The sequence below is a fragment of the Larus michahellis genome, chromosome 1, assembly GCF_964199755.1.
Source record: "Larus michahellis chromosome 1, bLarMic1.1, whole genome shotgun sequence".
NCBI classification, from domain to species: Eukaryota; Metazoa; Chordata; class Aves; order Charadriiformes; family Laridae; genus Larus; species Larus michahellis.
The window spans coordinates 7,977,241-7,991,683 of NC_133896.1; the positions used below are offsets into that span (position 1 = coordinate 7,977,241).

The 14,443-nt window shown below is 41.8% G+C and overlaps 1 protein-coding gene across 3 annotated transcripts in view; it reads right to left on the minus strand.

Annotated features, from left to right (window-relative positions):
- The window catches only part of BEND7 (BEN domain containing 7), a 47,435-nt gene that overhangs the window by 12,016 nt on the left and 20,976 nt on the right, over positions 1 to 14,443 (minus strand). For all 3 annotated transcript variants that reach the window (XM_074573318.1, XM_074573319.1, XM_074573320.1), the window contains exons 5-7: positions 12,122 to 12,387; positions 7,692 to 7,917; positions 2,521 to 2,640 (exon numbers count right to left, since the gene is read on the minus strand). In XM_074573318.1, coding sequence (XP_074429419.1) covers positions 2,521 to 2,640; positions 7,692 to 7,917; positions 12,122 to 12,387 — 612 coding nt within the window. The remainder of the gene's footprint in view (positions 1 to 2,520; positions 2,641 to 7,691; positions 7,918 to 12,121; positions 12,388 to 14,443) is intronic.

Consider the following 14,443-nt stretch of genomic DNA (forward strand, 5'->3'; position numbering starts at 1 on the left):
CAGGATAAAGCTGCTGAGGGCTGTGAGACTACGCCAGCGAACACCACAACACTCTTCCCTGAGTCCTGTAGACCTCCCCAGGCATCTGCTAACAGCCATCGTTGGAAACAAAATACAGGACTAGACGGATCTATCACCTAATCAGTCAGTACTAACAAATCTTAGTTCAACAAGATGAAGATGTTACTGCACCCAGCTGTCTGCTCCTGCTACCTACTGCTCTGCTGTCACAAAGGCTGTGGAAACTTCTCATTTGCTTCAGTGCAAGGCCAGGTTGGGTTAGCTTAAGCCACCAGTGGAGATGGTAGTGGACAGTAAGGTGCAGATGGCCATGGTGGTCCATTCAGTCGCTCCAACGAGCACATCCGCCTGTGGTCGCATGTCAGAGAGAAACTGGTGCACTTCAGGGAATGGCCAGTAAACTAAATAAGTCAAAGTAACTCAAAAAAGAGCCTTTCTAGCAATCCAGTTACCACAGACTTTTTTTCCCAGCAAATAAACCTGAGGGGCTGCTAGGTTCGTTGCTGCTCACTACTCATTCCCATACCGGTTAACGAGTTACCTTCCCTCTGCACGCAGAGACAGATTTTGGAACCTATCTTATTCAGTCGCACTATACTCAGCTTCACTTATTTTTCTTCATAGTCTTGCTAGCTTAGAGACAATATCCTCTGATTAGATTCTCCCATCCTGAGAAAGGACCAGAGATGGAGGTGGCCCCATTTGAAAGGCAAAAGCTGAACGTCATTGTCATTTTAATTAATATCCTGCAGAGCCACGAAGAAAAGCAAATAAAAAAGGATGAAAGAAAATAAAAATCAAAACAAAATTAGGTCAATCCTCTTTCCCAAGGGATCTTCTGCAGACAGCGCAAGGACCCTCTGCTCCCCACATCCCACATGGCACTCTTCATCTTATCGAAGCCTGGCATCCCACTTCCACCCTCCTGTCCTGGGGGGTGGACACGACAGGCAGCCTTGGAAGGGGCAGAAAGCAGTCCCGTTGTACAACACCATAATCTGACACTGTCTTTAACAAGATTATTTTGTATCCCTCCCTCCTCCCTCCCCCAACACGCATAAGAAACCCTTTTTAAGGCCAGTGCTGGTTTGCTGCTCTACTCAGGGAAGCTTATGAGACTGAATAATCTGCATTTTTTTCTCCCCTTGTGTTATTTCTGTCTCTGGGTGTTCCTCATTTTCCTCAGTCCTGTGCTTTTCCCTCCTGGCATTAACAGAGCTCTAGAGAATGATTTCAGATGCCAGTCTAAGTGTGTGCTTCAGCGACACAGCTTTGGACAGAAAACATTGGCGCTCTGAGACAGGGAGCTGGAGAGGACGCTCCCTGTGGTCTTGCTCATTCCCCCGTAGCCACGGGGACCACCAGCATCCCCTGCGGGGCCATCAGGTTTCCCATCCTCTCAACCCATGGATGCTAACAGGCACTTAATTGTGGCGATGGGCAGAAGGGAAGAGGGGAAAAGGCAGGCAGCTAAATACGGTAACAGTGAAGGACCGTGTTTAAGGATGTTGGCACAAATGACGTGCCTCAGACAATGGTGTCAGATGCTCAGAGGGAGAGATGGGCAAGAAATACGACCACGAGAGCACCTTAAGAAAACACTAGGATGAGGAAGAGTAATTGAAGCCTTGTATGAAGAAAGCCCCTTGTAGGATAGGAGGCATGAAGATGGGAAGGAGACTACTTAAGGTTCATAAAGTAATTACATGTCTTTTAATCAGTGATATTGCTTTCCCACGAATTCTATTGGGGATTTCGAGACTGCACTTTGCTGTTCGTCGCTGGAGCTGAGACCTCACCAGCTGCGTGCTGTCGGGGCGAAAGCTCAGCGCTGAGCCTTCACCCCAGGCTGGTCCCAGCCCCAGGCAGGCAGGTTATCCCAGCCCAAACTGAGCAGCTTTGCTGCAAAACGCGACCACCATTACCTGTTACTCACTGCTGGCAAGCTCCCTCCCATGTACTGCAGAACCTTGCTGGCACAACCAGGGTGCGTGGGGTTTTGGGGTTTTTTTTGCTACAGTGATGCTGATTCTTTCGCAAGGAATGTGAGAAAACTCACGTACCCTTCCAGACACATATGGTTTAGAGGGAAAGGTCATTTGGGTTATGTCTTAACAGTATGGTGAGTGGCTTGTCAGACCAAATAACACAGAATTAAAAAGACTTCTACCTACAACCCTGGATGGATCAGCTAGTTTAGGACTCAGATTTCCTCAAACACTGGGAGGAAGTGTTTGTGTGCGAATGGGAAGGGGTTAGAGACAGCATTTGACTCAAAAGTTAACTTGGCTGCAAAGACTGCTCCTAAACTTGCTACCATACCAAACCCAGGGAAACACTGCGCTTTACACAGAAACTTGCTAAAATCTCAGAGGTCTAATTTTCATAGCGTGAACACGTACAACTCCACCGTTAACAAGAAAAACACTTCTGTGGATACGAAGGCTCTAAGCTTTTAATAATACACTCACATGTTGTTCCTTATATTTTTATACATACCTGAGCCTCTTTTTAATCGTCGCCTTGCAAGTTTAATTTGATCCTGAAGAATCTGGACCCAGTCCCTAGGACCAGGAAGTTTATCCACATGGTTAGCAGTGCAGTATTTTTCTGTAAAGACTGAAATAAAAAGATACCATCTTTTTGAAACGTGCCACCAGAATGGAGAAAAGAAGACCAGAGAGGATTATAAACAAAATATATCAAATTATCCACTTATAAAAAAACATCTAAAAAGCCAAATCTAGCATTGCAAGAACAGAGTCCAACTCAGCGTTTCACAAGTTTATCATTCAGAAGTCATTTGTGTGGATCCCACTGTTGGTATCACACTAATACCACAGTTACTACTTATAAAAGCCTATCCCAGAGAAATGGTTTACACCTGACATCTTTCATTCATGAGTTTCACCTAAAAACATCACAGAAAAATAATAGTGTACTTTGAACTGAGTCTCCAGATGTGGCAGGCGCTTTTAAATGCTGCTTTCCATGTGGTACAAGTAGAGAGCTGAAGATCTGGTCATTTGGTGGCCTCTTGGTCAGGCTCCTAAGGCTGCAGGCAAACTGATGAAAGACAGAAGTCCTACCACTGCAGAAATCTCTACAGTTCTCATACTGCCAAACCAGATGGAATACAATTTTTATAAAGCTACTAAAAGAAAAAAAGCCATTATTGAGAAAAAAGAAGTATCCTATATTTTGTAAAAATGGTACAGAGGGTCAACATAATCTTTAATTCCATATTTACAGCAAACCTAGCAACGTTATACCAAAACCACAAAATTATAAATAGAGTGAAACTGATGCCATTGATTTTCATCATGTAACTAAGAGGTGTGCAAAAAATAAACAAGAGCAGAAATAGAAAAAATACTATTACTGTTAGTATTGCTATTGTAGTGACCAATTATGACTGGCAAACAAAGAAAGAAAACTGGTCCCAGCCCAAGGAATTCGTAATTCTTGAGAATAGATGTCACGCGGGGAAGCATGCAATAAAAAATTACGATTTCAGTATTTTTATACACACGCTTTTGAAACTAGATGGTAAGTATAAAGGGACCAAAAGTAATCACACCCTCCAAACTCTTTCCATGTTAACAACTTCACAAAACCATTGCGTGAAAGGTATTAGCAATACTTCTGTCTGTAGTCTCATCATCAAGGACGTCAGATCATCTCTAAGGGCTTCCCAGAGAAGTCAACACAGCCCCACGCATTGCTGGTGTCTGATTTGCAACAAATTACGGGCTCTCTGAAGGTAGGAGTAATCTTTCCCTTCTGAATCCATACAGTACCTTACAGAATGGGAACCTGATCAATAACTTAAGACTCCTGCTTACTTCAAACACACACCTGCAGTTCCTGCTTGTGACCAGGGCCTGGGGACAATCCATGACACCAGGCTGTAGCCAGGTCACCCACTGCCGGTGCCTACTGGGAATTATGACTACTGTCCGCTGCTTCCTGCACAGGAAGGAGAGTCCGGCAGCCTTGGAGAGCCAACGTGTTAACGTGCTTCTCTTCTCTAACTTGCTTCTTGTTCTCTTGAATGAAAGTCAAAATAGCTTTGATTGCTTAATGTGTGGGCAACGTCCAGCTGAACTACACAATACTTACAAGCTCCTATATCACAGAATAACAGAATAGTTTGGGTCGGAAGGGACCTTTAAAGCTCACCTAGTCCAACCCCCCTGCCATGGGCAGGGACATCTTCAACTAGACCGTGTTGCTCAAAGCCCCATCCAACCTGACCTTGAACATTTCCAATGATGGGGCAACCACAGCTCCTTTGGGCAACCTGTTCCTGTATCTCACCACCCTCACTGTAAAAAAATTTCTTCCTGACGTCTAATCTAAATCTACCCTTTTCCAGTTCAAAACCACTGCCCCCTGTCCTGTCACTACAGGCCCTACTAAAAAGTTTGTCTCCATCTTTCTCCATCTCCATCTTAAAACCCCCTTTAAGCATTGAAAGGCCACAATACGGTCTCCTCAGAGCCTTCTCTTCCCCAGGCTGAACAACCCAACTATCTCAGCCTTTCTTCATAGGAGAGGTGTTCCATCCCTCTGATAATTTTTGTGGCCTTCCTGTGGACCCACTCCAACAGGTCTTATGTTGGGGGCTCTAGAGCTGTATGCAGTACTCCAGGTGGTGTCTCACCAGAGCAGAGTAGAGGGGCAGAATCACCTCCCTCGACATGCTGGCCATGCTGCTTTTGATGCAGCCCAGGATGCAGTTGGCCTTCGGGGCTGCAAGTGCACATTGCCAAATCACGTCCAATTTTTCACCCATCAGTACCCCCAAGTCTTTCTCAGCAAGGCTGTTCTCAATCCCTTCATCCCCCAGTCTGTACTGATACTGGGGACTGCCCTCACCCAGGTGCAGGACCCTGCACTTGGCCTTGTTGAACTTCATGAGGTTGGCATGGACCCATTCCTCAAGCCTGTTAAGGTCTGGATGGCACCTCTCCTCCCAAGTGAATCAAGTGCACCACTCAGCTTGGTGTCATCCACAACCTTCTTGAGGGTGCACTCGATCCCACTGTCTATGTCATCAATGAAGATAGTAAATAGTATTGGCACCAGTAAGGACCCCCGAGGGACATTTTATGCATGTATCTGAGCACAGCTCATTGACTTCAGCAGGGAAGGACTTCACTGGCTGGATTTCTAGTCAATGACATAAAGGAAAAATAACTGCTTCTGATCTTTTTTTTTTTTTCATCTTTTTTCCTCCAGTTCTGAGTGAAAGATTGATGAGACTCCACAAGGGAAACTGATTGCCCAGGAGAAATGCTGCAACTGATTCAACAAGTGCCATTGAATACCCAAAGTCAAAAGAGACAATTTCTCCCCAGCTAATCATCCTGTTGCAGAAGCATTAAATTACTTGTAAGGGCAGCAGTTAAAATGTTTCCAGACAGGAAGAGTGATTTTCAAGCAAACAGCCCCTCCTTTAAGTTCTCTGCTAGTTTTTGTCATGAATGTAGCCTTTTTTCCACTTTTGTATCTCTGTCATGGAAAAGGACTGAAAGTGCCACTAGAGGATATCTGGGCACGTGGTAGAGGAATGTCCTAATGATAAATGCAAACAACATGATGTTGTTCTGGTGGAGATTTCATAGTGGCTCAGTTATTTCTTGGAATAAATGAAGCCACAGTGTCCGATAGCCCAGCTCTTTGGAGGGAAGAAGGGTGCTATTGGAGCCAGGCTTTGTAAAGATCCACAGGATGTCAGTCCTTGGCATCTTATTCCATCTCAGCTTTTAGGGATGGGCTTCCCTATCAGGGATCAGGCACCAGCATTTGGGCAATACTATAAATGCCAATACAGATCACTGTTATTACAGTGGTACCTAGTAGTACCATCACAGATGAAATTTATCTGTTGGCCCTACAACTCCCCCCTTTCTTCTCCCAAACTCAAGAGAAGAGGTTAAACCAAGCCTCAGGATTTGCTCCAGCAATACAAGGCTGGTATTACAATAATGCTGAGAAACATTGCTCTCTGCAGTGGGCAACGATTGCTATTTTAACAGTGCTGCTGCATCTACTGAAAAACATTTATTTTACCACTCAAAATTTTATCTGCTCAAATTAGAGGTTTGTTTCTTTTTAAAAGGTAATTCTGAACTCCTTTTTTCTTCCATTTAACTTATTTATTAAAGCTTTCAAGGAAGAACGAGATACAGATGGAGTGAATTCGACTTTGGATTTTTGCAGATTGTTGAGCTCAAGAAAAGAAGGGATAAAAGTGTTTGTGACTGTAACCTAATTATAATCGTAACTGTAAGAAAGTCTGCCAGAAACTCTGTAAGATGTATTAGGACTATGACATAGCCACAACACATACTTTTATCACAGAATTGCACAGGTTGAAAGGGTCCTGTGGAGGTTTCAATGTCCAGCCTGCTGCTCAAAACTTGGCCAATTAGATCATGATGCTCTGGACTGCAACTAGTCAAGTTTTGAATACTTACAGGGATGGAGATCCTGCAACCCCTCTGAGCCCCTATTCCACTTTTTGGCCACCCTTATGTTGAAAAAGCTTTTCCTTATATCATGTTGAAATTTTCCATGTGTCCAATGCCTCCTGTGCCTCTGAGAAGAGTATGACTTCATCTTCATCACACCAGCCCATTAGGTAGTTGTGGACAGCTATAATGTGTCTCCTGAATCTTCTCTCCAGCTCTCTGTCAGCATCTCCTCGCATTCACTTCATACACACACTTCACCACTTACCTGCTGCAGTACCCAAAGTCTTGGTAGCCCTCCACTTGACTCAAGCCAGTATGTCAATGTCTTTCTTGCACGGGGAGGAGTGGCCAAAAGCGGACACAGAGATGGTTGCAAAAGGTTCCCCTGTCTCCTTTTGCTGCCAATGTACTTACAGAAGCTCTTCTCATTGCCTTACGTCTCCGAGGTTAGCAATCTGTACACCTCAGGACGAGTCACAGCCTCTAAAATAAGCTCTACTTTGCTGCACAGCCTGCCTTTTGGTAACTTGGGTATTTCACCTACTATATCAGATTCCAAAAAAAATAGAATCCAGTTCAAAATCTCTGGCCTAATACTAGCTCTTTATACGTTGCAATCACTGAGTTTGAAGGTACATGTGGTGTTCTGGAAACTAGAAAGCAGCGATCGCTAAGAAAAGCCACCCAGCACAGGAGCCCCACACCGACTAAGAGTTTTGCTCCCACAAGAGAAGAACACAGTTCTTATGAGCATCAAATACATCTCAGTCCCAGTATTACCTTCCTCCACCTCTCCCCAGTACAGCCACCAGCTACTAAAGTATTTACAGGGCAGACACCGGCAGATGCAGTGCAAGCCTCGGCATTTTGACTGAAGAGGATCAGTTATGCTGTCATTATGTTTTCAAGATTTCTTTGCATCTCTGATATCCGGAAAAAAAATAATTATCTTATACGAACATTGAGATTCTAACCTTAGAGCCTGACTTCAGAAACCGAGATCGTTGGCTTAAAATTAACACAAGCTGTCCCCGTAGAAGCTATTTTTAACAAGTGAATGAAAGGGAATAAAAATAAGACTGCATATTTTAATAGACCTAACACACGTCAGAAATTCTAATCCCCTTACACTCTCCTTAGCTGAGAATATGTTCTAATTACACATATGAAAGAAACCAAAAAACATACCTTTTATTGCACCCACAATATTTTGGTCTAGTCCTTTCCGGTTGTCATTGAGCCCTCTTTTCCTTTTGCCGTTTGGTAAAGAGTTAGCCAAAGTCTTGTCATCAAAAAATGCACAGACCAGCTTCCTAAAGAGCAGACTTCCTGAGCGAGTATAGTTTGATAATATAGAGTCCAGCTGAGATTTCGGCATGAAGACGTCAAAGCCTTCTGCAAGTTGCACTTCTGGCTACCGAAAGAACACAAATGTTTTAATTAAAAAAGCATTCAAATACATTACTTTACTTCAATCACGCATCTGATGAGACTTTACAATCACTTAATCAAACCATGAATCTTTTCCCAGCTATTCACCACCACAGCAGCCTACTTCATTGAAATCAAACTCCATCGGTGAATAAGCACCTTAAAAGGCAAATCAAATAATCACACTCCTGTCTAGCCACTGTAATAGTTAACGATTACTGACATTATTTCTAGGCGCACAGCTAACAAAAAGAAAAGAGATACCTTTCAATATTGGATAATAATGACAAACCAGAAGATCATCCCAGAGCAAATACTCTTATGTGAAGCTTTTTGGACATTTATCTAACCGTTTTATGGACTTGTTTCACTGCCAAATGATGTGAACGAGCAGCCAGGCATTTCCAAGAAGGACCATTGCTGGGCTACCGGCCCGTCCCCCGTGGTTTCCCAAGAGGGCTTCCAGCGCAGATACGGCCCATGTGAGTAGACGTACATGATGAGTTTGAGGTTGCCCTTGGAGCCAGTGCTTGCTGATCATCCACTTCTCCCTCCTTTTCCCATTGCCAAAATACATCCTTAGAAAAGGATGATGTTGGATAGACAGTTTATTTCAGCACAAAAAAACTTCAGTGCTGAATCACAGGGATTTACGTGACTGCTGGAAAGTGAGATGGAGGGGAAGAAGAGGACATAAAACCATACTGTATTTCACAAGAGCCTCCCTGCCTCAAGTGCATTGCGGGGCGAAGCAGACAAAGGCCTTCAAGGAAGTCCCCTTACTAAAAACCTTTTTGCTGCCCCTGTCTGTACATACCAGAAATTACACGAACAGTACTTGCAGTATTTTCTGCTGTGATTACCACACACTGCTTAGACAAGACGCCTCTAAGGAATAATTATATATATATAGAATGAAGAGATATCATGAATAAACCAAAAATTTTAAGATATTATCTGGAAGTTAGCAAGAGGGGAAAAAGTCAGTGGTTACGATGTAAGAAAATAAGCTAATGTTACGGCCTTGCTCCTAATAACTTGCTCTTTTTTTCCCCCTAATGAAAATACATACACCAGTGATGCGTTTTCAAAGATGTTTACAGAACAAGAGCAAATGCCATCTCCCATCAAATCACCTGCAAATGCCTTGAGTCTAGACAGAAGAAAGGGCTGCCATTCTCAGAAGGATGTGGCTGTGTAACTCTTTTCCCATGGATTTTTAAAAACCAGTATCAAGAGAGTTCCAGCAAGCAGAATATTTTCAAAGCATATAGTATCACTGGATACGCATGTGTATTGTGCGATAAACCTGAAGATTACAATGCTTTGGGAAGCCAGGATGAAGAATCTTAAAATATGCAGACAGTAATAAAAAAAAAATAAACATCTAAAAAGGACATAAGTTTCTCAGCTTGTTCTGGATGAAGAGTTGCTTTTTTACCTTGAGAACTTTCAAAAAGCTGGATCGAGCAAAACAGTCAGAGTTACTCTATTTGACAATCTTCTGATGTAGGTGGGTTTTTAACATGTTACTTCTAAACTTCCTGGTGACAGCAAAGATTTTCAAGTGTAAATAAATGTGGGCCAAGTTTACAACTTGGGAAAAATTCTCCTTCACGTTAATCAAAAACCAGAACGTAGTTGTCATGGTGATGAAGGTATCCTGTCCTATTCTGTTACTTGGGTCTTGGGTCTTACGATAGCAATCTAAGATGACCTCAATGATAAAAGACGCCTAGGACAGACAAATGATCTTCACTAACACAGCTGTAAAATACATTTGAAACCTCACCAGCGTGGAGGAGTGAATATTATTTTAGTTTTGAGTATTTTATTCTTAATATATAAATCAATTTGTGTATCAGTGAAATCATTCGAAGGGAAAACACAGATTTATTCTTGCTTTCCTTTGGTAGAAACTATTCTTCAATCAAAGACAATCAATCAGTACCTAATTGAACTTTATGATCACTTTGAATGTGATTTCTCAAAAGGAAAAGCATTTGTTAGTAGATAATGATCACGGCCCAAGGAACTGGTGGGTAAACTATTCATGTATACTAAAATAAATAAGACCTGAATGCTACAGGCTTTTGCTGTGCTAAAATTAACAGGCAGCGAAAAATCCTAGACATTTTAGTAGATTATACTACGTAGATTGGAAATAATTAGGTTGTAAATGAAATATTATAACAGTAAAACAAACACAAGAAATTTTAACTAAGCATAACAGATGGTTACATTTAAAAAGTAGGTTCTCTGATTCATGGGCCAGATTAAGAGTTGATCTCACACAGACTTTTTCCACATCCATGTCCTCATCTCCACCAATCTGAACTAATTGCACTGGTTTTGGCAGCCCCAGTTTTATACACATTACACTGAGAGTTTTCTTAAAGTTCAATAAACAAAATAAAATTTTGTTATTTTAACAAAATAACAGCGGTGGCAGTCCTGTCGTGTGAGACAGCACACACTACAGACAATCCCTGCAATATTCTCGAGGGAACATTCATTTATGCTGCTGTGTAAAACGTCTTCCAGTTTTTTCAGGCACTCAGACACACTGGTCCTGAGCACACCAGAGATGCTTATGAATAAATAGAAAAAGATAATACCGCCATTCATTCTGAAAGAAGTGACTTTCTTTAGCCTTCTCAAAATGTTTAAGGTCACATTTTCTTTTCGCTGTTAAATATATTTATTTTCAGAACTCAACTGTTTTCTTTCCAAAGACAAAACAACATCAATTTGTTTGTCTCGGGGTTCTGGCTCTGTAAATTTAGTCAAACAACTACTGTGGCAGGCAGGGGCCGAAGCATGGGAGGGCAGATGAGGACCTGATTTATGAACCGCGTGTTTTCTCTTCTTTTTTTGCTTAGGCCAAATTGGCACCTACAAAGAATTGTGTCCAGCAATGGAACACATTCATAAAGGCAAATTAAATTCCATCACAAGTACAAAACTGTTTTTGAAACTGTGTTTCAAGCTGAAAAGAGTGCCACAAGCAAAGAAAAATTATAAGCACAAATTGCCTATTGGAGATAAATTACCAATCCCTCCCCAAACCATTCCCTCAAACGTTATTAAGAATAATACAACAAAAGAAAAACCTCTGAAAAAGCATCAAACTAGTTACTCTGTATCACTACACCGACTCTATGGCATGAGACTGCAATCTAATTAGTGGTGTGGCTTGCATCTATATAACTGAATTATCATGACTGCTCTTTTTTATTATTAGTTCCCACTTCCAGAAAGGTAGAACATTATCTGCTGCATTGTTTTCATTTACGCTTATTGATACTGAATTTAATTATGTTTTTCTAGCTTGTAGTACTTAGGAAATTGGAAACTGCCTGCTCAAAATTAAAAATATATTAGAGAAATTAATGATTAGTTTACTCGTCAGTGAACTGGTTCAGACGGCATCTCTTTGGTCATTAAACAAAGCCAATCAGCCACCAGACACATGACATTTCTATCAATGTGTACATGTTGCATGAATCAAGAAAATATGCTTATTGCAATCTTACATGTGACGAGTACATATTTTTAGAGCGGCAAATTTTGTCCGCTTTAGACACACTGACATCATCAACAGCGTCAAGGCCCTCATCCAGCAACCACCGCGATGGAGACCAAGTGACCCAATTCAGCAAAGGCTGAGCCATGAACTTTACAGAGGTGAGGATTCCCCTGAAGTCCCTGGGACCAGCCAGGCATGAAACACAGTACATAAATGCATTTTGGCAGGACAAGGGCATACGTGTGGACTACGTGCGCTCATCAGCAAATGAGAGGGTTGTGAACGGTTCATATACGCAGCGCTTTTCACGGCCCCGATCCCATGGTGGGGCTTGGCAACAGGAGGGATGAAGCGCAAGTTTCCGCTGCAAGCTCAAACAACAAGCAGCCTTCAACTCAAGGGACAACTACAGGCTCATGAAAGTTGAAAAAAAAACAAAACAAAAAGCCAAAATTTCATAATCAGCAATCAGTTGGAAAAAAACCCCAAAACTTTGTAATCAGCACTAACCCTTCTGTCTCCATTCAACCCTGCCCAAGGTTTGCTTGTTTATTCTAAAAAGAAGAGGGACCACGCTCAAGCTGACTTGAGAGTGATTCTCCTGAATGAGTGAGTGCTTTAAAATCCTGTGATCCCGGGTATTAAAATATTAACTTACATCTGATGAAGCAGATTCGAGGATAATTCCAAATCCCGAAACAGGGGTTTCTGGTTTTAAGGGGGGTTCATCTGCTTGCAGACTCGATCGTTCCAAGTTTGCCGATAGCTTCTTCTCGTTCTCTGCAGCGTTGGGTTTCTTATTCATAGTAATTGGCTCAACAGTTTTGAGGGGCAGTTTTTTCTTTTTATTTCTCTTTCTTGACATTGTTGACTTTTGCGTGCAAATCAGAGGAACAGGAGGCTGCTGTCTGTTTTGAGTCCCAACTGGATGAAAGAAAGTAACGAATTAAATTTATAGAAAAAAGCAGACATATAACCACATGGACGCACCATTAAACTACCGAGATACTGAACTTATCTTCTGGGTAAGCGGTACGGTTCTCAGGGCTGTTTGTGCATGTGAAACAGTTACATTTTATCACCTTTGCATAATTTTCCAATCTGTACAATGGGGATAATGACACTGAGATCCATTATGAGGTTTTTCAAGACATACTGATGAATAGCATTTTAGGAAAATTAGGAATACGTGGTTCTTTTTCCTAGTGACCACCGGATGGTTGGTGACACAGAGGACTTAAGCAATGATTAATTTGTATATCCTCTTGAATGACTGAGAATCTCATTGTCTTTGAGCATCTTTTCCTGATAAAAGTAAGATAATACAAGTGCTAATGCAATTACAGTTATTTTTATGAATGTAGTTACCAAGTTAATTAGCTCAGCAAGAACATTTCAAGTACCATTATGTCAAGAACGAGTGAAAACACTATTCAATAGTTTAATTTCTGGGAAAAAAGGTAATGCAAAGTTGCATCACTTTGTTTTGCTCATACACAGAAACTGAGAGTTACATGTTACATCTCAAACCTAAGAGACCATGTTTCATGTATTTCTCAATATTTTGCATTTTCCAGTATCCACAATAATTGGTATAAATTAAAGCACCAATCCTGAACCTGTATCAATGTGAATGAGTCCTCCAGCAGAATGCTATGCAGATACAATTATCTGTCTGTACGAATCAGTAAGATCAAGGTCAAAACAACAACAACAAAAAAGCCAAAAGCGCTACAAATTTTTGTTTCACCACATGCAAATCAAACTCATTCGAGCTACAAGTGAACTACACATGGTCCTCATCTAAAAAGCTTGGGGAAACCCCCCAAATCTTATAATGCTGTTTATGAAATTATTTCTGGGGTATTTCATTTCTGGCAAGGATTTACAAGACTGTAATTTGTAGTTTCTCATTTAGACAGAAGGGTGTTTGAATACTAAAATAAGTTACTACACTTTCACTTATATGTTTGCATTTTAGGGTTTTTCCTTTTAGCAACAAAAATACCAAACAATTTTTTTTTTCTCTGCAAAACCATCATTTCATGCCTACCAGAAAACATGAACTATTCCCAGTGAATCGAGAGATTCACTAATTAACAAGGTACTAATACTGCAGATCCGTAATACATAAGAAATGCTCCTGCTCCTGAGGAGCCAGCTCTTCTGGCATAAACCCCTGCTCTGGACCTCGCACCCACAAGCCATTTTTAATCATGCACGTAATTTCAATGAGATCGGAGCAACTGCGTAAAGAATTCCCTGCCCCAGCAAAGATTGTAAAACCGGGCCTTCGTGTGCTTCTTTGTAAATCGATGACTTTTTGAAAAGCATTTTTATGTGCATCAACTGATATTACAAATCCTGTCCGATCCTTCCCCTTGCTCACTCAGGCATTATAAGCCGTGGAGACAAGGAGTTTCGTCAGTGTTTCACTCCACCCATCTCTCAGTTAATTACTCAACACTCCCTTTTCTTACAGAGGTCTTATACAGCCACTCTAAGAAAAAAATCTCCATGGCTCAACTCCCCACCACTCATGATGGATGGGCAACTCAACTGACAACATCTCCAACTCCTTATAGTATTAAGACTAACTTTTATGAAGCGCGGAGGCTGCAGCTTCCCAGCAGCCTACCATGACCTACCTAACTCCCAGCTGCCATGGTCTCGTTATCTTGCTGGCTCTAGTGCTCTTCTGCCTCTGCGCTGTTCTGTTTCAGCTCCTAAACTAGCAGAAAACTAGCCCTGATAGTTTCCCCCAGTGAACAGATTATTGCTGGTTCAGCCAGTAGAAAGAACTGGTAAACCAGCCTGAAGAAGGGTGGAGGCCACAACGTGCAGCGGCTAGCTCAGCTGAGGCGACCACACAGCTGTAATGTGAAAGCTCTTTGAATGAAGCGTTATTGTGTAACACTAAGTGGCCTTCCAATTATTTATTTTTTACCGCTAAGATTAGCGAACTGGCAAGCAGGTAACA